General features: G+C 37.2%; 1 protein-coding gene across 2 annotated transcripts; it reads right to left on the bottom strand.

Moving 5' to 3' along the window:
* On the bottom strand, positions 1-27982 carry FAM114A2 (family with sequence similarity 114 member A2). 2 transcript variants are annotated; one of them, XM_054568138.1, is made up of 14 exons: positions 27817-27982; positions 23923-24167; positions 23520-23619; positions 23038-23130; positions 18017-18105; positions 16740-16874; positions 16058-16216; positions 15310-15433; positions 11280-11359; positions 7842-7964; positions 7197-7336; positions 5509-5581; positions 3434-3487; positions 1-1540 (listed from the first exon to the last, which is right to left on the bottom strand). In XM_054568138.1, exons 2-14 carry the CDS (start codon positions 24151-24153, stop codon positions 1439-1441), a joined length of 1503 nt encoding a protein of 500 aa, XP_054424113.1. In that variant the 5' UTR covers positions 24154-24167; positions 27817-27982; the 3' UTR covers positions 1-1438. The 2 variants fall into 2 exon arrangements, with proteins under 2 accessions (XP_054424113.1, XP_054424114.1); XM_054568139.1 differs by having other exon boundaries at positions 27903-27982.
* Between the last annotated feature and the right edge of the window lie 6 nt (positions 27983-27988).

Below are 27988 nucleotides of genomic sequence, written 5' to 3'. Positions count from 1 at the left end.
TTTAGAAGAGAATATAAGCAGAGCTCATTTCAGTTCTCTTGGTGTACCTCCTTGCTTACCAACTGCCCCCGACCCCAAATGAGGTGACTACGTACAAACAGTCTTGATATCAATTTATGTTATGGCTTTTCTATTTCTTTGGTCTCAGAAAGATATTGCAGCTCATTTTTAAAAACATAAAAAAGATCAACTTAAACAATTATTACATTTTATTTAAAGTTTTTAGAGGATGAATAGCAGAACTCAAAAGTTTTCTAAATCATTAAAAACTGCAAAGTTGAAGAACTTTTTAAAAAAGTTAATGCCAAATTAACTTGTAGAAAGATGACACCCTCTTAGTCTCTTAAATTGTCAGAGAGTAAAAAGGAGGCCGAAGATCTAAAGGATAAAGCTGTATTTATAAACATGCTAAAGAATACATTAAAACAAAAAGAATGAGGAAAAATATACCATACCTAACAGTTTAAATCCTGTCCTGTTATAAATGAACATCATTTCTATGGGACTCTAGAGTCCACTTCAACAATATTCAAACAACAAAAACCCCATTCCTAAAGTGCTTCAACACTCCTTGGAGCTGGCTCTTAAAGAGTTTATCCTGCACATGGGATATGCATGAAAAACATCCTGTAGAGACTCAAGAGTATCTGCAAACATGAAACTTTTTCTCTACATGGCACTTATTGGTCTTGAATCCAGCTGAGTTGGAGGTCGACTACAACTTGAAGCTTGTTATCTCAGAGGGGGAGAGCAATCTGAAGCCAAAGGGCACATTGCTATTGCTACAGTTAATTCCTGGGGCTACAAGTATATTCTGTAAGATCCTCCTCAACAGCAACTATCTGCTGAGAATTTAAAAGCAGATGAAACTTTCTAACCAATTCCAGGAATTTGTGTAATAAAGGGTAATCATTATGGAGTTTATATATGCTCAGTTTCTTAAAAGCCATAGATTTTATTAAAGAAAGTGCGTGGCATTAACAGATTAAGCACATGAATTCTAGAATACTAAATTAAATACTTTTTCTTTTGCTTAACAACCAATTATTTCCATGGGCTGCAAGACTGTATCCTTGACAAAATTGTTAGTGTTCTGCACCATCAAAGAAAAAGACAGTATTTTTGCCTGAATGTCCCACTAACCTTTACCTACAGATATTATTTTTGAACATTCTTTAAAAAGTTTCTTTTCAAATAATTTATTAATTATAACAACTGGGGAGAGCAGTGTGAAAATCTGAATGCTTCAGCCAAACAGTGAAGGCAACAAACTTCCTGTAAAACCGCTATCCTGCCTGAATTTTTATATACTAAAATAACTCTTCTCCCTCACTTCTGCAAGGGTACCCAAAATAGAGTGGCATTTCTTGGCCATCACAAGTCTCAGGTCAATCTTCCCTGCTCTTCGACGTCCTGACAAAGCTTCTGGCCCTGCAGCTCATGCCTCCGGCAACTCAGTCTTGTTCTCAATGAGCGAGATCTCCAGCACAGGTAGGAGTAGCTGAAAGGCATCCTGAATATAGGAAGCACTATTTGATGCCTGTCGGGATTGGGGGGAAAAAAGAAAGAAAGAAAGAAAAGAAAAAAAAAAATCAGTCACATAAAAGAAGAAATATACCAAAAGACAACAACAACAACAAAAAGATTAATTTTTATAAATCTAATTGCATCTGTAGCCTGGCAAATAAGGGCAGATTTAACCATTTTGGTAATGCTACAGGGGAAAAGAATGATCTAGCTCTTAACATGGTATGAAAGCACCAAAAAAGAATGTCAGCATTTTTGTCCAACTTGCCCATCAGATATAATAGCCATCTTTGGCATCCTGCTCAAATTTGGCATTCAAAGGCTAGTTATTCCTTGATTGAATGGGAAGATCCTGCCACAGCATTTTAGTTAATTACTCAAAGAGGATTTCACAAGCCTATAAATCCTACACCAATAGGATTTCCAGCCCACTGTGATCATTCTTCTTTTATGGACTTAACCAGGGAACACAAGATAGATGCTCACAAATATAAACAAGGAATACGGCTCTCAAAGGTGATACAGTATAGGTATAATTTTCTATCTAGTAGAATAAACATATTTAGGAGAAGCATTATGAAATTTTGCTCAGATTTTGCCAGACTTCTTTTATATCTGACAAATTCTGATCTTCCAAAAGAGTAACAACAAAGAGTTCATTACATTCAGATAAAATGTATAATTTCAAGGACAAGCATTTCAAATCTGTAAGCAAAAACAACCAACTCAAAATAGCAATAGAGAACCCCTATCAAGTGAGTTTACCTCTTTTGAGTTTTCCAATGGCAAGTACTCCTATTTAAACTTCAGTGTGACATTTGATACTGAATTTTCAAGCCAAACAAGACCTCAGAGACTTTCTAGTTAAATCTCTCATTTTGTAAATAAAGATGATGAGATTAACAAGAAGGTAAATGCCTGGTGTGGGGTCATACAGCAAAAATCAGGAAAGGTCCAGGACAGGGCTGGGCTCCTGGCTTGCACACTTCTTTCACCTATACTGCTCTGCCATCTATTAAATCACAAACTTGTTTTTAAAAAAAAATTGTTTAAATGATCAAAATAATCTCCGTGATTGTTCAAGAAAAATTGTGCAGTTAAAAAACTAAAGGCACTTCATTGGTGGTGACTTTAAAATAATTTAAAACTAAAGTAACAGTCTGGTAGCAAAAAAAAAAAAAAAAGTCTTTTTCAATTGATATTAAAAACCTAACCAATTATCAAATATATTTTCTCCCCATCCCTGGACTTACATACATGTTTTAAACAAATCATCAAACATCTAAATCATTCACACAATTAATTTATAAGATAGAGATCTTAAAACACAAAATCCAGAAAGTGTTATCCATGGAATCAATATAACCCATTATGGGCTCCTCTCGTACCTGCCCTTTTCCATGGATTTACCCAACCCATCTCCTTAAATCTAATGGACTGAGGATTACATAAATATGGCCACCTCTTTGACGAAACAAAGCTAATTTCTTGGCAAGAAAAGGACAAATGTTTTGTTTCGTCTTAATCAATCCCACATAAACCTTAGTTCTTTAAGAAGCAGTGCTTGCCTGTTTTTAATTTTCAACCCTTTAGGTTTACCCGCTGGTCTCCAAAAGGTGTTTTGTTACTGAGAATTGTCCGTTAACTGCCAAGTACTAGTACTAACTAACGACAATTTATAATACTACTTTTTCCGGTGCATTTTACCCAGCAGCTTCATCTTTTATATTTTGTAATTAATGAACAGGGAATATTCATCAGATACACATCATTTTGGTCATATATGCATCAACATGGCTAACCTACCAATCTCGTGGAAAAAACAAAAAAGCCAAAAAATAAAGACTTAAGAAGAGTTAATACAAAATGCTCAGAAGTTAGAGACTTAAAAACAATTACTACTAACCTCTAGAAATACTGCAGTAATTAACGGATTAAGGATGTCTGCCTTTTCTTTGACCTAGAATAAAGGATAAAGTGGTAAATACAGCAAATTAAAAAAGCAATAAACATGGTATGACCCTCCCTTTGAAACACATGCATGCACACACATGCATACATATAACATACACACCCACACACAAATGTAAGCACAGAAAAAGTCTGGACTGAGAGAGCAAAATGCCATCTCTGGAAGTGTTTTACATTTTCTTGTATCTATATCTTTGTGCTATCCAAATTGATAAATGTATACTTTTGTATTTTTTTAATTGATTTAAAAAAGTATTTTCATTTTGGAAGAGGGGGTAGACATGGTACATCTGACAAGAAAACTTTAGAAAAATTTTAAGACAAAATATGCAGATATGGAAACATGTGCTCAAAATATTCAATGGTTTTTAAGAGGGCTATTTGAAAACCATGAAAATAAATAATGCAAATTTATTACTCCCATGTGTTGACTTATTGGGTTAAAGCATCTTTATGAAACACATGGAAAGATTTGGCCTCAAAAGATTAACTTCAGGAAACCCAAGAGCTCTTCTACAGAAAGTGTAAGAGGAAAAGAGAAGCTGTATCATTAGATTGTATCGTAAGGTTTAATCTGAATTCAAAATAAGAAATTAAATTTGGGCCATGCTCTTAACTGAAATAAATTTAAGGACCCAGAATTAACTTTGCTGCTGCAGTGACACTTATATATACTTACTATACAGTAAATTTTACTTTAATTGAGGTATAATTGACATATAACACTATAGTTGCAGGTATATAACATTAATGATTTGACATCTGCAAATATATAAAGTGATCACCACAGTAAGTCTGGGTAAAAAAATGTTTTTCTTGGGATGAAAACTTTTAAGATCTACTCTTTTAGCTACTTTCAAATATACAATACGGTATTATTAACTATAGTCACCATGTTATACATTTCACCCCCGTGACCTATTTTACAACTGAAGTTTGTAACTTTTGACTGTCTTCACACACTTTGTCCACCTCCACCTCCTACATCTGGCAAGCACCAATCTGTTCTCTACACTATGACCGAAATTTACTACAAAGTAATTTTTACTTGCTCATTTAAGATGCCCTTCATTTTATCCCAATTTGTGATTACTGATTTCTGGATTATTTTCCATAATTCATACACCCTCAGTAAATTGTTATAATTCCTTAAAAAAAAAACACACACACACACCTTCAGCTTTAACTATAACTCTTCTACTGGCTAGCTACTGCAAAATATGAGAGTTGCCTGAGTCTAAGATACTACTCCTTAAAACTAGTCAAACTTTGAGATTCTTCTTTTTATCAAGGACTCCATTTCTAATACAAGTCTTAGAGGACAGCACAAAATACACTGTAGCCTTCATAAAAAGAGAGAACAAAAATGACTTCATAAAAGGAGAGAACAAAAGTGAAAGAAAAAAAATCAAACATAAACAAGCTATTCCTAAAATTCATATAGAAAACCATAGGGCCCAAATACAAAAATAATCTTGAAAAAGAAGAACCAAGTTGGAAGACTTATACTTCTTGATTTTAAAACCTATTACAAAGCTATACTAATCAAAACATTATGGTACTGGCATAAGGATATACATAGGGATATGGTATATATCCATGAGATAGTATATTATTTGGTAATAAAAAGTGATATAATGTGGACGAACCTTAAGAACATTACGTTAAGTGAAGAAACCAGACACAAAACACTACATATTGTATGATCCCCTTTATAGTAAATATCCAGAATAGGCAAATCTAGAGATAGAAAGTAGATAAGTGTTTCTTAAGGACTGAAGAATATGGGGGTAAAGGGAATGACTGCTAATGGTATGAGGTTTTCTGGGAAATGAGAAAATAGTCTAAAATTAGACTATGGCAATGGTTGCACAATTCTATAAGTATACTATAAAACTAATGAATTGTACACTAAAATGGGCAAGAGTTATGGCATGTAAACTGTATCTCAATAGAGCTGTATTAAAAAACAAAACAGACATTAGCCCAATACCAGGCACGAATTCTTACCCCAGCAGCTGTTAGGCAGGTGGTAAACTCTTTAGACAGAGAGGACAACTCTTTACACAACACAACTGTCATCCTAGAAAAGAAGGTACAAATGTCAGGAGGGTTCCTTTTTTATTTTTCTTTCCCTCTTTGTTTTAATAAGCTCTACTTAACAACTGCCAGAAGAAAACAAATCACTCCTGGTACTAAATGTGAAAGAAGGAAGCTTTTAAGGGGGATAAATAGGCCTACATCAGCCGCCTAATGTATTTGAGAACCCATCTGAGTAAGCGTTTATGCTACAGGAAGAGTACGCTCTCTCCTTAGAAAAAAACTTTTCTACAAAATCCTCTAGAAAGTAATATACTTTCAAGGTAAACCAAAGAAAATAACTAAAATACATTTTAAGGAGACAAAATAATACTTAAAAGATCCTACATTCTATTGAGAAATATATTTAAAATATGCACTCATTCAACAAATATTTTTTCAAAGTCTTCTTTGTGCCTGATTCTAAGTCCTGGGGATGGATCAGTAAATAAGCAAAGTCCCAATTTTCATGTATTCTAACTGACCTTCTAATTAAGGGGGAGACTATATATGTATATATAGATGGATAGATGTGAGTATATGTTTACATATACACACATATACTATACATATAAACATATATAAACATACACACATCCACATATCTATACACACACACACACACGTATATACTAGGTGGTGATACAAGCTACAAAAATAAAGCAAGTGAAGGATTAGAAAGTAGCAGAAGACACTAGTTTAGATTGGGTGGTGAAAGGAGGCAGCCTTGAGGGGAAATTCAGTGAGGGAGTGAGCCACGACGAAGAGCGTTCCGCTCAGTACAAACAGCCATTTTCCCACGGGACAGGCTGCTCTGGGGTTCTGAGTCCCCCATCCTAAGGATGTTCAAGGCAAAGCCAGGCCCCTCTTTGTAGGATGTTACAGCGGGGCATCAAACTGCAGGTGAAAAAGAGGTCTGGAGAACATCAAAAGTCCCTGCCAACAGTAGCGTACTGGACATTTTCTCACGCATTTTTTTCCAATGAAAATTCTCATCATTCAATTAAGAGATTTATTTAAAAGTAATGCCTCTTTTTTTCCTTCCTATGACTACATGAATTCTATTACTTTTGAAGTTTTTGTTCAAAATCACTAATATAGTGGAAAAGGGGGTTTACCTCCTAGTCTGCATAACTGGGGCAACTTATTTCTCTTAAATGTGCATTACTTCATTTTTAAAGCTTTCCTATCATTTAGGGTTGTTATAAAAATTAGAATGATACATATAAATCCCTCAGCATGGTGCCTGACATATATGCAGCATTCAGTAACTTCATTATCCAGAATTGAGATTCCTAGAACTATTTTCTTCTTTTCTTTACCTAAAATTCTATTCCTATTAAGACTATAAACCAGAAAAGAACTAATTTTCAGAGTAAAAAGTAGTTAATAAAGAGGACAGAATTATAATGTAGACTTATGGTTCAGTAAAAAGAAATACCACACTTGGCTACAAACTATCTAAAACCCCAAATGAGCAAACCTCTAATACAGTGTGAACGGTACAGTGTGAATAGTATCATATCTTGTTGAAAGGAAAGTTTCTAAAGCTTTGGAAATAAGCCAAGAAAACTCTTTCAGCAATCTGCGTCATTTGGAAGGACACTTATTTCACTTACTGGGAAAGGGTTTTGCTTCTTTCTATGGCTGTTACTTCCTGTCTCCGGCCATGCAGAACAAGAGCGGCTGTTTTGTGAAACAGTTCAATTGAGTAGGCAGTCAGTTCTGCTAGGCTCCGGATTGCAAATGCATGGATATCCTGGATAGAACAAAACAAAGCATAGGGTTGTTGTTGTTGTTGTTGTTGTTTTAATCTTAGAGGATATCACACTATCTTGTTTCTCTCATACTGAAGGATTCAGTACCTTGAAATTCTTTATCAAAACTCTTCTTCCACAGTGGTACTACAGCTTTACAGCTGGACTCACAGCTGAAAAACAGGCTGCCCTGAAGTCAGGTGTGATAATGTGACTAAGTTTTCACCAAAAGATTTAAAGAGTCTTGCGGCAGCTTCTGGAAAGCCTCAGGACACCACACATGTACCTTTGTCTTTTTCTTCACTCCTTCTTTCTATCCTATAGTCTGGAACTAGGATGATGCAATCTTGGAACACAAGGTAGAAACTATGGATGGCAGTGCAATAACATGCAAAGCGCTTAGGTCCCTGACTACAATACCCCCACATCCCAAGTCTTTAAAAAGAGGAAAAAACAAACAAAACAAAAAAACCCACCAAAAAATGAGACCTTATTTGCTTTGATTACCTCTACTGAATTTTTATTGATTTGTTCAGCTTTTTCCCCTTCCAACTGTTTTTCTCCTTCTTCCTTCTCTTCTAATGGCTTCTCCAGAGATGTCCTGATCCACTCATAGGCTGTACTTCTTGCCTGAATACAAAAAAAGATTACTGTTCATTAACAATTCAATTCAGCTCACCAGGATTATTGTGCACTGATCAAGAACATGTTAGCATCATGAAATTAGGTGCTTTTATTCTTATCCGAACAAAACACCCAGCTTTTCAGTACTTGACTTACTAGATCTCTCTAGAACACTTAACACTGCTGTCCACTCATGCCTTCTTGAATTCTCTAATCCTTTGGCTTTTTTAAAAACTGAGATATAACTTAAATACAGTAAAGTGCACAAATCTTCAGAGCACAACTCAGGAACTGTTTACATGTGTACATGGCTATCTATCTGTGACCTAGATCAAGATAAAAAACATTCCCATCACCCTAGCAGGTCCCCCAAACCCCTTCGTAGGCAATACTGCTCAAAGGGAGTCTTCCTCCCCCTACCCAAAGGTAACCACTCTTCCGTCTCACTATACATTAATTTTACCTGCTCTTAAAATCCACGTAAATGGAATCATAAGCATGCTCTAATTTGTGTTTGGTTTCTTATGCACAACCTACTGCCTGTTGGATTTATCCACGTAACTGTTGCATGCATCAGCAGTTCGTTCTTATTTACTGCTGTGAAGTACTTCATTTTATACATATACCACAATCTACCCGTTCTGATGATGGACTTTTGGGATGTTTCTAGGTCTCTTTAACTTTTGTAATACTACTATCTCCTGGTTCTCCCCCACCCTTATGAGCATGCCTCCTTAGTCTCTTGTAGTTACTGGCCTCCTTTGGCAGTCCCTTAAACACCAGTGTTACCTGGAGTTCCGGCTTTGGCTCTCGTCTCACCCTATTCTCCCTCTCCACCCACCCTAATGCAGTGATTTTAACTGTGCCCTGCCTGCTGCTGACTCCTAAATCCTTAATTCCAGCACTGACCTCTCCTGAAAACAGCATGTTCCAACTGCCTGCTGGACCTATGTATCAGGATATTCTATAGGCATCCCACGTACAACATGTACAAAATGTGAACTGCCTTTCTCTCCCAAAGTTTTTAATCCTCTTTATTCCCCAGAGCTTCAGAGAAACAAACATATCTCAGTCACCGAAGCCACCATATGTGAGCCATCCTAGATTCCTCCCTTCCCAGTCAGTCACCAAGATGGTCTGAGTTTACTTTACATACTTCTCCAATCAGCCCCTCCTCTTTCTACTATCACCACTCAATTTTAGATCCACTTTGGGACAATAGCACTCTGATTAGTCTCCCTACTTCTGACCCGGTTCATCTTAAATCCATCTTCCATAATGCTCTACCTAAGCCCAGAGTTGATCGTTCCTCTTTCCTTCAATGACTCATCGACGAGACCACTCTGTTTCATATGATTTTAAGAACTCCCCATGACCTAAACCCTACCTATGTCCCCAGCTTCATCTCTTCCCACTTTCCGCTTTACGATCTGATAGAAACAGCCTATAACCTGCCTGTCCTTTGTTCACCTATCCCTAGTCCAGAATGCCCTTCCCATTTTTTTTTTCTCCTAAATCAGGATAGCTCTTAATTTTCCTTTTTTTACAATTTAATCTTTATTGTATTTTTTCCACTACCATTTAGTCCCCTTGTTCCCTCCTGCTCCCGGCAAGCACCACATTGTTGTCCATGTCCATGAGTCCTTCTTCTTTTTGCTTAATCCCTCCACTCAAACATCGTCTCTTCCTTGTAACATTCAAAGGCCTTCCAGGAGACTGGCTATCTGAACAACTCTTCTTTGTATGTTCACAGTCCTCTGAGCATCCCTTCACTAGTACTTACCAAAGTACATTGAAATTTACCATGTGACTATCTCCTTAATAAACTACTTTATTAGAGAAGGGCTGTGGAGTGTCTTAGCTAGACATGCACACGCAGCGCCTGGCACACTGCAGAGAGCGTGTACTCCTTTTACCCGGCCTCTGCATCTCCTTTCTGTCAGTAGTAGGCTTTGGATTTTTCTTAGCTCATGTGGTTCCAAGGCTAACAAATAGTTCATGTTTAGCTACTAGGAATATTAATCCCCCAGCCCTATACAGTGATTATTAGTTCATGGATGAAAAAGTGACCTAAGCTAGATGAATGGGCATCAGCCTCAGGACATCTGATAAAATTACTGGGAAAGGGAAGTCTTCTTTCTGATGGAGTTACTCAACTGGAAAAAGTTACCCTGAGGCTTCCAGTAGTGCTCTTACCAACACGTGGAAAAGCTCCCCTAAGAAGGAAGCCGAACAGAGAAGCAAGCAGGTCAAGAGATGGAGAAGGGCAGGCTTCTGGGCAGAGAGCCCTGCTTGAAACCAGTCTTGCCCCTTGATTTTAGAGTTTCTTGACCAAACAAATGCCTGTTTTTTCTTAAGCTAGTCTGACTTGAGTTTCTGTCATTTGCAACTTAGTCCTGGTTTGTAAGGAAATGTTTATTGTCATTAAATGAAGGTGTCCATTTGAGTAACTTATAGACAGAATGTGTTCAGAGATGTAACCAGGCAACAGGAAACCAGAGACAACTTTGAGAATATTCCAACTGAGAAGTGAAGGAATATTAGTTTTTATTACAGATATATCATTGAGACTGAGCCTTTTAGGTGGGGCTACCAGCTGTCCCTGGCCAGGGAACAGTGTACACCTGCTGTTAACTGGTCCCAAAGTGTTTCTGGAGATTGGGAGAGGAGGGTGAAGGGGCAGCAAGCAGCCCAAGATCCAGGCCATCATGTCCCATTCACTGGCATTGGCCTAAGTGCTATGTGGGTTCAGGCTTTGCCTAAGATCCCTCCAAATCCCCGATGTGTAAAGACAGTTCAGTGACCACCACCTAAGACCAAGGCCTAGGCCATGGGACTCTCTCGTTTCCACAAGCTAAATGGTCATTATCTGAGTCACTGGGCTCTGGGCAATGGCGACCTCCAGCTTCCTAAGGGCAGGGGCCACAACCCACCATCTGTGAAACGTTCAGGGCGCTGCAAACAGTTAAAACCTACATCAAGGCTAGCCAGGTGGTATCCCGAAGGCGGTGAAGTGAGCACCGCCAACTTTAGTTGACCAGCTCTGCAACCTAATTCCAACTTTCAGGCAATCAAAGCATTCCAAATAAAAACAGGTGAGGACGGCACATGTGTGTGTTCCAGGGGCATGGGAAGGGGTGCAGATGTGTTCAGCATGTTCCCCTGTGAGCAGGGAGCAGGCAAAAGGTATGAAACTCAGAATGTACCCTCGATTTTGGTGACATCCTTACCAGGAATTTGTAATTTTATCTTTTTTATCCACTGAATCCATACAAGTGAAAAAAGAAAAAGAAAGAAAATCACCAAGAAATAATCACTTACCCTCACAAGTTTCTCTGGTTTGGAGGATACATGAAGCTGGGAAAATAGCTCTGTTATCTCTTTGGTAAAGTCTTCATCCCCTTAAAAAAAAAGGAAAAAAAAAGTCCCATGTAAAACACTGCAGAAAGATGGGTGAGTGAAGATCATGGGGACAGGAAGGGTAGGGCAAGAGAACAAGAAGAGGAGGAATCGTAGTAGCAGCAGTAGTAATAAGAGCGGTATAATAACAGTAATAATGAGCACAGTGCTTTAGTGCTTACAGAATTCTGGTAAGTATACCAATGAATTCTTGCAATGGACTTATAAAAAGAGTGTCATTATCCCTTTTTTGAGATGAAGAAACTAGAGCTTGAAGAGGTTAATTTTCCCCCCACAAATCTCGTAACAAATTAGGAGTCAAATTTTGTCCTTTCTGCCCCCCAATTCAAATCCTGTGCTCTTTGTATTACATCCCAGAAGAATAAATGGACAACTACTGAAGGCAGAGTCCTGAGCAGGTACTATGCATGTGCTTCCAAGGAAGTGTCCCAATTTAAATTCTAAACTGGGACAAAAAAAAGAAAATGAGTACAAGTTAGTTAAGAGAATGGAAAGAGTTTCAGGCATAGAAAACAAGGACAAAAATCCAACGTGAAAGAAAGCATGGTTAGATGTTTAATATGGTTGGGAGTATCTTAGTATAAGAGAAAGAAGAGAGGTAAAATGAAGGTAAAGTAAGCAGGATCCAGGTAATAGGGGGCCTCATAAACCATGCTGAGGAACTCAAACTCTTAATTAAGGGAACGAGGAGCCACTGAATGGTTTTAAACATAGACAGATATGTCAAGATCAACTTTGGCTCCTGGGGGAGAGGGGCAGATTGAAAGGGGAACAGGAAGGGAGGCAGGAAGACTAAGGCAATAATCCAGAATGCAGGAAAAAAAAAAAAAAGGTCGATAGAAAGGAGCGATTCCAGAATGTTGAAAGGAGGGTAAGGAGGCTGCTGGAATGAGCCTGATGAGAGACAATGGGGAACACGGGATACTCACATGAGGGAAACACACACGTAAACAGGGGAGTCAAGGTCAGAAAGTAGTCTTTTCCACTCTTTTTATCTGAATCCTATCCAATATCCCTTTTGAAGCCCAGCCCAAGGTTTCTCTGTACCACAGAATGCGTAGACAACTCTTATACACAGAAATCTTCTAGCACTAACAATCTCTATGAGTCTTTCTTAGGCACCTCTTCATGGTCTTTCAGAGCAAATTATTACTGCTTAATAGCAGCATTTTCTCCAAAATCCTTAAGAGAAAAAAAATTCTATCTTGGCTCTTCTCCATCTGCCATTCTTTGGTCCTTCTCTGGCAGCTAAGGCAGAGAATTCAAATGGCTTAGTGATCCTGGATGTAATGGTTTTGGGAAAAGCTGATCTTTCTAAATGATACAACTGTAACTGATATAACTTATAGAAACAACTCCTAATCATATCTTACTGTCTAAAAATATAAAACCTGACTCTTAGGCAGGCATTTTGTTTTCCCAGCTAAGCTCAAAATTATGTGAGTGCAAGGGATGAATCTGAAAACACTGGGACAGACGCACCCAACGGGGACCACAAAATAATCCAACAGAGTGCAGGGGGAAAAATGAAATTTTAATTTATAGACATTTATCTCATTCTCTTAAAAATTCTATTTTAGGGTATACTTTAGAATATAAATAATTATTCCTATACTATTTACATGTGTATAATTTATAAATATTCAAATATGGATATATTAGATCTAAGTGCTCAAAAAAACTCCTACTGCTAAGGGTTGATCAAAAAATGTTCGGAGATCACTGTCATGTGCTCCCCCACAGATCTGAGCATGAAAAGTAGCTGTTGCATTAGAATAAAAGTATATGAAGGAGACAGGGCCAGTCCTTTGCAGGGACTCAGGAGACAGGCTAATAATGTCTCCCCAACCAGGAAGCCTCCTTCCAAAGCAAAGCGGTCAGGTGTGTAAAATAGAGGGATGAGGGCTAAGGGTTGATAGAATATAAGAAAACCAATATCACCAGACCCAGCTTCTGTGGTTTTCTCTGCTCTGCTACCACCACCTTTTCTTAAAAATCAACATCGTTGAGATGCAATTAAATACCAAGGTCAGTGCTGCATCCTCAACCAAAATCACTGGGAGGGCTGTTAGGAACAGGGGCGTGCAGTACTGCACTGCCGTTTCTGCAGAGCCCTGATCTCTGGCAAATGGGCTGAAGAGAAAAATATCCTAGAACACAAATCTATCTCTTTCAAATCTCCCTCAGAGTCCTCTGAATGGTATTTAAAGATCGAGATTTCTGATTACTATACAAAGACAGATGTTGATTACATTGAACAAATGCAGTTAATGGCACTATGAACAAATAAGTTTATAAATAACTAGAGACTGTCACACCAGGCCTTGGTTAGGAACAATAAAGCAACTTAAGCAAATCAAAATTAATTTATGGGTTTCCTGCTAAGTGAGACCTTTAAAATGTGGATCTTTATCTGCTGGATCCAGCACAAATAATGCCTCTTTTTTATTACAAAATCTTTTACTGCAAAATCATAAGCATGTAATTCTGTAGCATAACACTATCACACTCAAGCACACCATAGGACATTTTAGGTGAAATATTCAAATTAAAACTATAAATTCGTACACCCATATTATCATCCTACCAACCACACTCAAGCAGGTGTCACTTCTGCCGGACCCTGTATTTACTTATGCCATCCTAATAATGAAAATAATAGCCATGATTTGTTGAGTGCTTATGATGTGGCACAAATTACATTTATTTCATTTAGTCCTTCTAACAATCTGAGAGGAATTAGCATCCTCTTCTTACAGTTGCGGTACAGACAGCGTTAAGTAACTTCCCCAGGTTGCATGGCTTAGTAAATGGTAGATCTTCATTCTGAACCCAGGTCTAACTCCAACTTTCACCCACCAGGCTATACTGCCTTCTCAAGACAGTTTCAAAAGCTTACTTTCAAAAACCATTTCTTAACAGGATTCTTGACATAGAGTTAAAATGTCACATAACCCGCCAGTCTAACTTCTTAGAACACAGAGCAGAACACAAATGGGAACAAAAAAGAAAAGTCCGTCTCAGTCCAGAATGCCGACATTCAACTTTACTTTCTTCTCTCACAGGAAAGATCCCAAGACTCTCACTCAGAGCACTCTGCTTTTAACACAATTTAAATAAGACTAGTTATCTGGTTTTCCACCCATAACAGATTAGAAATGGGAAGTGAGGTTTAGAGAAGAGTGTCAGAAGCAAGCTCAATGACAGTGAAGAGAATTTCTAAATGGGCAGATAAATGCACAGAAGGAAATAACAATGCACAATTCTAAAAAAACCATTAGAGACATTTCTAAAGGTGTAGCAGTTTAGGAGAATTTAACCTAGCAGATCAGAAACAGTTTGGTCTCAGGACCCCTTTACACTCTTAAAACTTTCTGAGAGCCCCAAAGGCTCTCTTTCAATGTACTTTATGTATCAAATCAACATTTATCATCTTAAAAATTTAAACTAAAATGTTTGAGGTATTTATTAATTCATAAAAATAACAATAAACCCACTATTCATTAACACAAATATACTTTTAAAAATAACTAACATACTTTTAAAGAATATTATATTTCCCAAAAAAGAAAAATTTTAGTGAGACGAGTGCCATGTTTTAGATCTTTGCAAAAACCCTTTAATGTTTAGTTTAAAGACAGGTTTTTAAATCTTTCTTACATTCAATCTGTTATAATATGCTGTTTGGTGGAGAAGCCACAAAGAATTTGGGGACAGAAGGCTGCAGGTGGGGAGACACACACAAGGGCAGCTGCTCACCATACCCGGTCAAGGGGCAAGGATGCAGGGAATTTGCATGAAAATTCTAAATGAAAACAGGGAAATCGGGCTAGTGTAATCAGAGAGAAAACAGTTTATGTTAAGGACAATATAATGCATTTAAACACACTACATACATACTTCCCACTCAGGTGCTGGGTTTTCCTATTACCTTTTTTCTCTTCCTCCTCTTCCTCAGAGAACTCTGCCAGGGAAAATGCTTCTTTCAGCTGATCCAATTCAAGTTTTAGAGTCTCTAATTCTTCTCCACTTAGAGAATTAAGGATAGATTTCACCTGAATCAATATAACATAAAATAATAAGTTGTGGGAGTATAAAAAAAGAAGAAAAAATTCTCGAATGGAGAAGAGGCTATAGATCAAATTAAAATCAAAATTATGAGCTCACCAGCCACCATAATCTGTTCCTTAAGAATCTTAATATAACAAGCTGGTCATTACAGAAAGGTAGAATTTGTACTTCCAGAAATAATATAAGACAGAAATGTCTGCAAATTATTAGTGCTTAACAATGGCTTATAAATTAGGGGGGAAATAAAATAATCTTGAATTAATTAAAAGCTAACAGTTAACTGTATCCAAATTGGCAGCTTAAGCCAAAGACACTAAAAAAAAAAAGAAAAAAAAAAAGAATTTTAAAAAGACCAAGGTGAAGAAAAAATAACAAATGTGCTATTAAGACTTCTTTGTTAATTTCTCCTTTTTTGTTTAAATTTAGAGAAATAACACTTGACTCACTCTGTTTCTAGCAATTAGTTCAAACATTAGTTTTTAGTTTGTTTTGGCATGGTATTCTCAGAGTCTCAAGGCTCTATCTGAAATTTCATCTTCTAACTGCACAAAAAAGAAAAGAAAAACTACTGAAGACTATTCCAGTTGAAATTTTTGGTTTAGAATCACCTTTACTTCACTTTCTCGGGAAAGCATCTCCAGAGCTTCTAGATGTGAAAGGCCTTGAAATTCATCAAAGAGTAGCCCATAATGAGTTTTCTTGTCCGTTTCCATAGTAACCTCATTGGTGGTCCACTGCTCTTCTTTCTCCTTTGCCTCTCGTAAAACCTGAAAAAGAGATAGAGGCTTTACCTTGGGACAAGTAATGAGAGCTTAAGGGTGAGTTCTGAGAGCAGAGGGAAGCAGAGCTGAGATGGTCAACAAAACAGAGCTACTACCCTTTCATTCTTGGCTTTGTGATTCAAATCTGATAGGCTCAGGAGCTGCAGGGAAAAAATGATCACACGTAATTTGATTCCAGACAGGGTAAATAAACCCAAGGAACCAGGTGTTTCTCTGAAAGTAGTTTAAATATTAATCTAATAAACAACTCTGAAAGGACTTGGCATCTTACACTGCACTGACAAGGTGCCTGCAGAAAGGAAAGCGGGGGGGGGGGGGGAAGAACTGGGGAGTTTTCTAAGCTTTAGAGCTCTTCCTCCTCTCCAATCCATGCCCCCCCCCCAAAAAAAAAGCCTTAATTAAAAAATCTTAAAACTCTTCTAAAGGAAGCGTTAACAATGTTCTGAGTTACAAGAGGCAAAAATACAGATCAAAACAGAAACAGGAAGCATACTGGTAAAGACAGTACCTGAGACAGTGTAGAATTCCGGTTCATCAGATCCTTGGTTCTTTTAAATCCAGGATCCCCTTCTGCTATTACATCCATTGTCTTTTTCCCAATGAATTCTAAGGCATCCAAACCCCCACTGATAACGGTCTTTCCCTAGAAAACACATGCAATCTCATTATAATAATATTGAAAAAAGACACCTGCATGTTTTGACTATATAAAATAATGCCTCACAATACCAAGTACAGGCAAGAATGTAAAGCAACTGAAACAATCATACATTGCTTGTGAGAATATAAATTGGCATAACTACTTTGGAAAACCGTTGTCATCTACTACAACTGAACCTATGAATATCCTGTGACCCAGCAATTCCACAAAGGGTTACATACTCAGTAGACATTTGTACAGAGGTTCATCAAAAGACACATAAGAATGCTCACAGCAGCCTTTTTGTAAAAGCTAAAAACTAGAAATTACCCCCATATTCAATAACTGTGGAATGAATAAATATCAGAGTCACACAATGGAACACAGAAAATAGATATGCCACACAAACTTCACCGTGAATAAATCATACAAACACAATGTTGAGGGAAAGAAGCCAGACACAACAGTACATTCTGTATGATTCCATTTATATAAAGTTTAAAAGCAGGCAAAATTAATCTATGACAGTAGAAGTCAGGATTGTGGTTATCTTGATAGCAAGAGTGGGGGAGGCACAGAAGATGGGGAGAGGGCATGGCAGGACATCTGACACACCATCATGTTGTTTCTTGTTCCGAACGTGCTTACATTGTGAAAATTCAAACTGAACACTAAGGACTTCACTTTTCTATATATGTATTATATTTCAATAAAAAGTTAAAATTTAAAAGTATCAGCTATCTATCCTCATATCGGAAAGATATTTAATATTACCCTTTAAAAAATGTTTCTAATCATATATAGTTTTACAAGTATCCATCATAAATATATTTCCCTTTTGCCTAAAAGATGCAATTATGTGGAAAATATTTTCGTAAAGAAGTTTTCAATGGCCGCCAAACTAAGAATTCCTAGTCCATAAAATACTCACTGCCTCTGTTACATTTCACTTCCTGCACCCTCCTTTAAACAGGATAAATAAGTTTTCAAGTAGCTCTCACTCTACCCCTAAGATCAAAGTAACTGATCTTCAGTGATTTGGAATGCTGTAAGAGTAATTAGTCTCCATGGCTTTTCAAGGAAGAGAGAAGGACAAAAACCCAGTCTAATCATGGAAGGGAGGACACCTGGCCCTTTATACTCACTGTGCTCTGTACAGCCGTGGAGATGGTCGAGAATACACCAAACGGTCCAATCACTGGGGAGTTTTCATTCTCTTTGGCATGTGTCTCCCCTACAGGAGGGAGGAGATGTATAAACATGAAGAGATGGTTCATATATAGTTTTGCTTTGTTAGCACCTATGTGAATTTTTAAAAAATTAGACCCTACTTCTCACACACAAGGTACTAGCCCTTTTTGTGTTATTAAACTATTTGCCTATTTTAAAATAAAAGGTAACATAGCTTTTTCTTCATTTCAGAAATAAAACCCAGCCTTTTACAAAAATTGTTGATATAACAACAGGCTTATACTGTATGATTCTATTTACATGACCTGCTGGACAAAGTAAACTATAGAATCAGCAAGCTGAGATCAGTGATTGTCAGGAACTGAGAGTAGGTGGACACACAAGGGGACTGCTGTAGAATAATGAAAATATTCTTGTATCTTGATTGCCTACATATAGAAAATATTCTCTATCTGTATAATCACAATGAACTGTGATCATATATTGTAAACAGGATTGTGTGTTTGCCAAAACATGTAGAACTACAACTTAGAAAGAGTGACCTTTGCTATATGTAAATTACAGCTCAATAAACATAACTTTTCAAAATCCAGTCTATTTTAAATTTTACCCTAGGAAGGCTGAAGCACCTAGAATTTGCAGGTCGGAGTACTGGGGAGGTAAGTAGTTCCAGGAATCTATAAAGGAGTGTTCCTGAGTCTTTGGTTAAATACTAAGCTATTTATGCACTGGAAGACTCCCTGATTCTGGACAAAAACTACCAAGGAGCTATAAACTAAACAACGCCCAAAGGTCATGCTAGGCTACAGGACACCTGACTCCTGACCAATCAGAGTTTAACTCAAGAGGTCTAGTTAAACACCCTGGACTTAGGTAGACTTCAGACAGATCACAGGCACTTAAGAGTAATGGCTGCTTCAGATTCACCTTAAAGAAGCTCAAAAATAAGCCTTAAAAGGATCAATGTAAGCTACAAATATCTTAACTGCCTGCCAAACAAAATTCAGACCCTTTAAAAGACAACAAAATCTACTCAACAGTGTAACATTTGTATTGTCCAGCATCCAATTAAATAAATGGTCAATAGAAACAGATTCAAGTAACACAGATAAACTCTGCCTAATTCATAAATTAAACTTTACTGTGTATACATATATAAGAAAAAAACATAGTACAGGTCTTCAAATTTAAAAATTAATAAAAAGTAACAGATGATAGAATTAGCAGACAAGGACACTAAAATATGTACATAAGAAAGCGATAAGTGGAAGATATATAAAAAAAGCAAATAGGATTCCTAGAGTTGAAAATACATTATCTGAAATTAAAAAATCATTGAATGGACCTAACAGCATTAGACACAGCAAATGAAAACACCAGTGAACTTGAAGACAACAGTAAAAATGATCAACACTGAAGCACAGAGAAAGAAGGCTTAAATAATGAATAGAACCTCAGTGATTGTGGGACAATCACTGTCTAAGAAACGTGTGACTGGATTACCAGGGGGAAAACCTGGGGACAGAAATATTATATGAAGGAGCAATAGCCGAACATTTCCAAATCCCATTAAATCTCATAAATCCATGAAGTCTGATGAATCTACAGCAGAATACACCCAAAGAAAAATGCATCATGATCAAAACTGCTGAAGAGCAGTGATAAATAGAAATTGTAGAAGCCAATTCCCAACAGAAAGAATGTAAGCCAGAACACAATTGGATGCCACTTTTAACTGATAAAAAGGGGAGAAAAATGTCATCCTGAAATTCTATATCCAATAAAAGTCCTCAAAAATAGAAATAAAAACATTTTTAAACAGCTCTGACGAGTGTAGCTCAGATGGTTGGGCATTGTCCAGCAAAGCAAAAGGTCACCAGTTCAATTTCTGTTCAGGGCACATGCCTGGGTTCTGGGTTCGGTCCCTTGTTGGGGTACGTGCAAGAGGCAACCAATCAATGTCTCTCTCTCTCTCTCTCTCTCTCTCTCTCTCTCTCTCTCTCTCTCTCTCTCACTGATGTTTCTCTTCCTCTCTTTCTCCCTACCTTCCCCCTCTCTAAAAATAAATAAATAAATAAATAAAAATCTTAAAAAATTTTTTTCAAAGTTTGAGAGAACTCATTGTTAGCAAACCTGCATTAAAAAGAAATGTAAAGGAAATTCCTAAAGCTGAAGGAAAATGGTATCAGCTGAAAACTTTAATATACACAAAAGAATGGTGAGCATAAGAAATGGTAATTATGTGGATAAATATACGATTCCTCTTCACATTTTTAAACATGCATGGAGTATAAACAGGAAAAAAAGGTTTTCCTTTTTTTCTTCAAAGAATGTTATTTAGACAGTAATCTGGCAAAATGCATCTAAATTTTATCTGTAAGTACCCTTTAACTCAGCAATTCCAGGTTTAGAATTTTCTATTAGAAACTAATTGCAAAAAGACATAGGTAGAAGTATAATGTTATTTATTATGCTTCAAAAAAGTGATTAATTGTATCTTCAAAATATACCTACATAGATGGAATTCCCTGAGGCTATTAAAAAGGATGACATAGGCATATTACTGACACAGAATGTAATAGGTTTTTAAAAAGTAGGTACAATTACAGTTTTCTAAATGTGCATGTTTATGTTCACAAAAAAATTTGGGATGATACACACTGAAGTGTTATTTCTGGATGGAATCTGATTTTTTCACTTATTTGCTTTTAGTTCTTTTTTCTTCTTTTTTTATTTTTTACTAAGTTTTTCTATAATGATCATTATTAGTATTTTCAAATTTTTTTAAAAGTGATTATTTTTTCTTTGATAAACAAAAATCTCTATGACACGTAGCCCACTTTTCAAGCTTGTCTCTCCCTCCATCCCTCTACAAATCCTGGGTTTCTCTCTCTCCCAGATACCCTCACGCCCTCTCACTTTTTTTAAATACATGCTGCTCCCTTAACCTCAAAATCCCTACACCACAGCTTCTCCATCTGTCAAAACCATACCCATTCTCAAGATCCAACTCAAATATTTTCCTTCATGAAAACATAAGTTAATTGCTCAAAGTTCCCAGTCCTTTGCATGAACCTCAATCACATTTGGCTTCAACTGATTTGTGCTCTGGTTAGTTCTTTCAACAATGGTTCATGCATGAGATCCAAAAAATACATATATTTTTTTCGTTTCATTTTACCACTGACGTACATACCTTGTTTGGTTTGTTCACTGGTGCCTCCTCAGCACTTAGAATAGTGCCTTGCACAAGTAGACACTCAATAAATTTTTGTTGAATAGGTTGAATTGAGTTCAGAAAAATAATCTTCCTACAATAGTTTTGATGCCTGATGACAATGCTTAACTACACTAGGAAAGGAAACGAGCATTGATGCAAATACAAGCATAAAACATGCTTTATTTCTCAACCCACTAATGTATTCATTTGGCATATTCCCCCAGTTTTACAAATGGCAAAGGACTGTGGGGCTCAAAAGCATAAAAGAACAAAGGGTAAACGCTCAACAAATAGTGTGAATCTCAGGTCACACCATTTATTTCTTATTTCCTTGATTACTGGTCTTTCCTCTCATTATCAAGTATATTCAATCATAGTCTTTGGACCAAACACTCCACCCCTGCCCCATCCCTAAAAGATCATTGATTTCCACTGGTGGCCTTTGGTTTGCCTTAAAGTTCTGAAAAGAGACCTCCCAATTACAACATCTTCAGCAGCAGAATTAACCCCCCTCCTCAGGAACTTTAGTTCTTTATAATCTTTTAACTCTTTTAAAAACTCTTTATTGAACTAAAATCTAAGTACATGTAACTTCCAGCAGTAATAGTTTTCTCTTCATGAGCCACAAATAAACCTCTTCTCCACAGTAGTCTTCAGACGCATGAAAAGAACCAACCTATTCTCCTAATCTCCTTTTCCCAGATTTCCAGATTTGATATCCATGATGCTTTCTACTTTCTCTTGTAAAACATTAGTTCTGTCTATCTAGCTCACTTTTTCCAGGGTTCATGCAAGTTCCCCGCCCCCCCCCCTCCAATTTCTCAATGTCCTTCTTAAAACATGGCTCGTGCAGTAGACATCCTTTAGGTCTTGCAGAAGATACTGCTGTTATCTATTCAAACCCATTTCTAATCCCCTTTTCCTTGCCTGCTAAACCCACCTCCTGATATGGAGATTTATTATAATGACCAAAACTCACTCTCCTAGCACCTCTTGTTGCTTCAGCAAGAACACAAGATCCTGTTACAGCTACTGAAATCTGAGAAATATGCAGGGGGCTGCTGGGAAAACTTTTCCTCTCTTTAAAGGAAGGATAAATGACATCCTGACTTTGCACTTACTTCTTGACTTTGCACACAGCTGATTCAAAAGAAAAATGATACAGGTGAGCAGAGGAAAACAAGAATGGGAGGTAATAAAGTCCCTGAGGTATGAAACAAACTCCGGCCCTGAAAAAGCTTTCTATTTTGTCAAGCAAGGCCTTCTTGATCCCTGGTTACAACTCTGCCCTTTAGACTTAAAAAGGTTTCCACTTGGTCAAGGCAGGCCTACAGAATTCAATTCCACCTTCATAAATATCCAAGCACGGAAAAAATACACCCCCAACATTAACACATTAAAATACTTTTTTGTACCACAATAGTTTCAAATTGAGCTAAGTCTTCTTAAACTCTAATTATTTCAAGCAATATAATGGGCAATATTTACATTCTATGTTCATGGTCTTAATGATTTAAGGTTTATAAAAATCCTATGAAATACATAATATCATCCCACTTTCCAGATGAAGAAAGTAAAGAGACACATGAGTGGTGAAACAACACGGACTTCTCTCAGCCGAAGATTCCACTTCCCTTTCTCACCAGTCCCATCATGCCCTGAATATCAGACACTCAATGATTTTCTACTAAAAAATGAGATCAACCATTCCACTCTGATACCTAATTCTGGGTCTTCATGTTTCTGTATACTGACCTGTTGCATACTGGCTCTCACTTGAAATTTCACTGGGACTAGGGATTCCAAGGGAAATCTCTGCCTTCTCAATGACATTTGTAATACCTTGTCCTAATGAGAAAAATGGTAACATCTTTATATTTCAATATTACTTGCTATTAGTCACCAAAACTGAACAAACCAAAAATCAAAGCCATAGATTTTTAATTTCATTACAGCCACAGGAACATTTTACTTTGGTCTTGTATAATCTTTGGGAATGTATCTTTACCAAAAGAAAAAAAAAATTCATTCTCACCAAAGAACAGTTTTACATTAACAAGGCCTGAACATCAACCTTCTAAGGAGGAAATGCTGCAAATTCTGGTGGCTATAATAATCATTACTAATGCATCCTCAAACAATAAAGAAAACATAAAAGAGAAATTAATAAAATCATTTTTAACACAGATCTCTAGCAAAATACACACAAAAATTCATAAAATAACCGATGACCTTACCTACTGTCGCTACCGTAGCTGAGGCTGAGGAAAGTAAGGACTTGCCCCAGCTGCCCCAAAAGCCCCATCCAGTCTGGGGTACATCTTTGGAAACAGTCTCCTATTTTTCCCAGTAGCCGTAAAAACAAAAGGCAAAGGAAAATTAAAAAATTAGAGGATAATAAGAGCCTATAGACAAAGCATCTAAAAATTACTGGCCAAAAGTATGAGCAAACAAATACATACTATTTGGCTAAAGAAATGTAGTGTTTGACTGATAGATATATATAACTTGCATGTAAGCACCACACAGCACAGACACTCATTTACAAAACTGAGAGTATTATGTTTTATGGTTATAAAAGGAAAGAAATAGGTACAATCCTAAATTGACATTGATTCCATTTTTTAATAGATACTCTACTTTGCCCGCAGCCTCTGGTGCTTGAACTGGAAGAACTTCTGAAGTTTCAAGGTCACTGGAAGGTTTGGACTCTGGTCTCTTCCTAGTAGAAACTACAGGTTCTGGTTTGCTCTCTGGCTTGACACTTTGGTCAACAGACTCAGAATTCTTGGCTGGCTCACAGTTCCCATCTTCAAGGTTGGGGGCTGCTTCAGTTATCACTGGAGTCTCAACATCATCTTTATCTGACATGATTAGATCATCACCTGGTAAAATAAAGGCCCAAGAAAAAATTAATTATTTAGGGTTTTTGTATAAGTTATTTTTAAAAAACTTTTATTTTGAGATTATCACAAACTCACATGCAGGTTTAAGAAATAATAGAGAAATCTGATATAGTCTTCATTGAGTTTTCCCCAATGGTAACAATTTGTACAATTATACTATATCACAACCAGAATATTGATAGACAATCCACTGACCTTACTCGGATTTCAACAGTTCATTTTGTGCATGTGTAATTATTTCTAAGAAAATTTATCACATATAGATTTCTGTGACCATCAGCCATCAGGATACAGAAACGTTCAATCGTAAGGATCACTTGGGTTATTCTTTTATAGTGACATCCCTTCTTCCTCCTATCTTATGGCAAACACTAATCTGTTCATCTCTATAATGTCATTTCAAAATGTTATACAAATGCAACCATAGAGTATGTAACCTTTTGAGATCAACTTTTTTTCACTTAGCATAAGACCCTCAAGATCCACCTAAGTTGTTGTTTCTTTTTATTGCTAAGTAGTATTCCTTGGTATGTCTGTATCTCACTTTGCTCCATCATTTATAGCTGTTGAAGAATATCAGAGCTGTTTCCAGTTTGGCGCTATTACAAATAAAACAGCTATGAACATTCATGTACAACTTTTTATGAAAACATAAGCTTTCATTTCTCTGGAATAACCAAGAGTTCTATCACTGGTACTTATTTAATTTTATAACAAATTGTCATACTCTTTTCCAAAATAGCATTCCCACCAGCAACACATGAGTGATCAAGTTTCTCTACACTCTTACCAGCATTTGGTGGTTTTATTTACTTGAGCCATTCTGAGAGGTGTGTAATGATATCTCACCATGGCTTTAAATTGCATTTCTCTAGTTGCTAATGGTACTGAACATCTTGTCATGTGCTCATTTGCCATCTGTATATACTCTTGAGTGAAATACCTATTTGTATCTTTTGCTCATTTTCTAATTGGATTTTATCTTTTACTGTGGAGTTTTGAGAGCTCCTTTTATATTCTACATTCAAGTCTTTTGTCAGACATGTGATTTGCAAATATTTCATCCCAGTTTGTAGCTTATCTTTTCATCCTCTTTAATGGGTCTTTCAAAAGCAAAACATTTTGATTTCAATGAGGCCCAATTTATCAATTTTTCCTTTTATACTGACATTTTAAAAAATTTTATTACTCATTAAGCATTCCATCAGATATGATTTACACCAGACCACCAACTGAAAAGCAATGCTAACCAATTCAACTCCTTCAGAAGTACAGCTCTTTGGCAATTAAAGTCAAGCTACTATTGGTGTTTTTATAAAGAACAAATGCTGGTTCGCAGGATACCCAAACATCACCAGAGAAGACATAAATGTATCTGATATGTACATACATACATATACACACAATAAGACCTTAGATATGTATAAGCACAGATTTTTGTACCACTATACACTAACTGTAGAATTAGACCCAATCCATACCATAAAAATATTTCTAATGTACTAGAAAAGGGAGGCATAGTAACAATGAAGGCAGCTTGGAAGGAGCACTATACTTGAGGTATATACAAAATTCTAATAGAGAGAAAGAGGTCTGCTAGAAACAGGGAATAATATTCATGGACAACATATCTAAAATAAACATAGAATACTGGCCACAAACTGGGATTTTGAGATCCAAATCCACCCTTCAGATGATTTTATTTGGCCTGTACAGTGTTTAAACACTTTTAAAATATCAATTGCTAACATTTAAAAGTCAAATTTTGTTTACAAATAATCTCCACCCAGCCCTGGCTGGTGTGGTTCAGTGGATTGAGTGCCTGCCTGTAAACTAAAGTTACTGGTTGGATTCCCAGTCTAGGGCACATGCCTGGGTTGCATGCCAGGTCCCCAGCAGGGGGCGTGAGAGAGACAACCACACATTGTTGTTTCCCTCTTTTTCTCCCTCTCTTTCCCTCCCTAAAAATAAATAAATTAAATCTTTAAAAAAAAATCTCCACCCAAAACACCTTGACTGTTTATGTTAACTGATTAGCCCCTATAGGCATTGGAATCTCAGATGCTTTAAAGCAGGCATCAGAGCTTCCAATGCCTGTTTTAAAGAGCACTTAGGATTTTGACAGATTAAGATGTCAATGAGAGAATTCAAAGGTGTGGAAAGAAGACAAGGGAAAGATCAAAGGCCTGAGGTATGACAGACAGTATGGAATATGGACAGATAGCAGTAGTAAATACGACAGGGAAAAGAATGGCGGGAAAGCATAGGCTAGAAAGTTAGATTTTCATAAAACACCATGGATCCTAGGTCATATGATTATATGATATATATACAATTCCCAAAACACATAGAAAAAAACAATCTAGATACAATTACCCATAGACAGACCAACGAAGCCTGTAATATTCACTCATTTATTCATTAGCTTACAAACATTTGTTGAGTGCCTAGTAGGTACCAAGCTCTAGAAATTGAGAAATAAAGATACAATCTCTGCCCCATTTCACTCTAAGGGCCTAAAAGGAAAGACTACACAGTTCTTGCATCAAATTTAACAGTCTTATGAAACTGAATATGTACATTTTAAACTATCTTTTTACTCTCCTAATGCTCTCCAAATTACAACTCAGTAATACCAATATATATATTTTAAATATAGCACACTACACATAGTATATATTATATACATACTACATAAATAATTTTACAAGACTGGAGGACAGACGCTAAAATACTAAACGCTGGTTGTTGATATTCTTTCATTTGTGTAACAAAGATTTAATGAGCATCTAGAATGTGCTCGATATTTAACCTAGGTGGGAAGTTTTTGTGGTGTTGGCTGTTTATTCCTTTTTAGATGGCTACACCACCCCTATTTTCAATGGATTCATAATAGATTCTAACAGGAAAGGTGGGGGAAGAGGAATAAATACCAAGTACACGGACTGGCACTATTTAATGCTTTTATAAGTTTTCCAAGTATTCTGTAGTTACGTGTGTTATTTTCATAATTGGAGGAGAAAACTCCAAGAACTGGAACCTTACAAGCAAAAATAAAGGGCTGAGTCATTTTTTAAAAACGAAAAATGTATACACTTAACGAACACGCGCGCACACACTCCCCTCATTTTGTTCGAGAACTTCCAGCCACACAGCTCCCAGGACAGACAGAGCTTAAGCTTAGCAACCAAGAGCAAGGGCCTGGAGTTAAAGCGACTTCCTGCCGACTCTGTGCTGCAGTGATTATCAGGAAGTTAATTCACCCGTTTCCGTCTCCTCGTCTGCAAAACGCGGCTAGAAATACCTATTTGACAGGTTTCCTATAAAGATGCAATGGAACGATGCACGAGAGGGGTCATGGGTAACAGCTACTGTTAGTACTTGTGGTTGTTTACATCATCACTATCATTATTAATAGGCTGTCTCTACAGGGCAATAAGCGCTCTCACGTCCTCCCACGAACAAGTTTAGTGTAAACATGCGCTAAGTTGACAAAGTCTCGTCCCTGACGAGCTTTCCTAACACAAACGTAGCGCTTCACTAAGCAAAGCGGTTCCACAGCCTGAGCGCCCAACCGCGAGGAGTCCGTCGCCCAGCCCCAGATCGCTTATCTCCCACCCCTGCGAACCTGGCCGCGAGGATGCGGCTCCGGGACCCCGCACCCAACCAGCCTCCTCCTTGGAAGCCCCACACCCAGCCTGTTGCCACCCTCACCGCCGCCACAGCTGCCGACGAGCTGCTCCTACGACCCCAGAAGTAGTCTTTCAGCGCGGAGGAGGCCGCGCCTAGCCGAGAGCACT

The sequence above is a fragment of the Pteronotus mesoamericanus genome, unplaced genomic scaffold (genome assembly GCF_021234165.1).
Source record: "Pteronotus mesoamericanus isolate MK-2021 breed Mesoamerican mustached bat unplaced genomic scaffold, CSHL_Meso_final contig_2, whole genome shotgun sequence".
In the NCBI taxonomy this organism is placed as follows: domain Eukaryota; kingdom Metazoa; phylum Chordata; class Mammalia; order Chiroptera; family Mormoopidae; genus Pteronotus; species Pteronotus mesoamericanus.
Note: the sequence above shows the minus strand (reverse complement) of the source record. Positions and strands in the feature narration are given on the sequence as shown.

Excerpts from the sequence above, each read along its gene's own strand:
- FAM114A2 (XM_054568138.1), bottom strand. The coding sequence starts at position 24,153 with ATGTCAGATAAAGATGATGTTGAGACTCCAGTGATAACTGAAGCAGCC. Across the intron at positions 16,875-18,016 it reads CCACGGCTGTACAGAGCACA|GGAAAGACCGTTATCAGTGG; the intron begins GTGAGTATAAAG and ends TGTGTTTTCTAG. Across the intron at positions 3,488-5,508 it reads CCTGCCTAACAGCTGCTGGG|GTCAAAGAAAAGGCAGACAT; the intron begins GTAAGAATTCGT and ends CCTTTATTCTAG.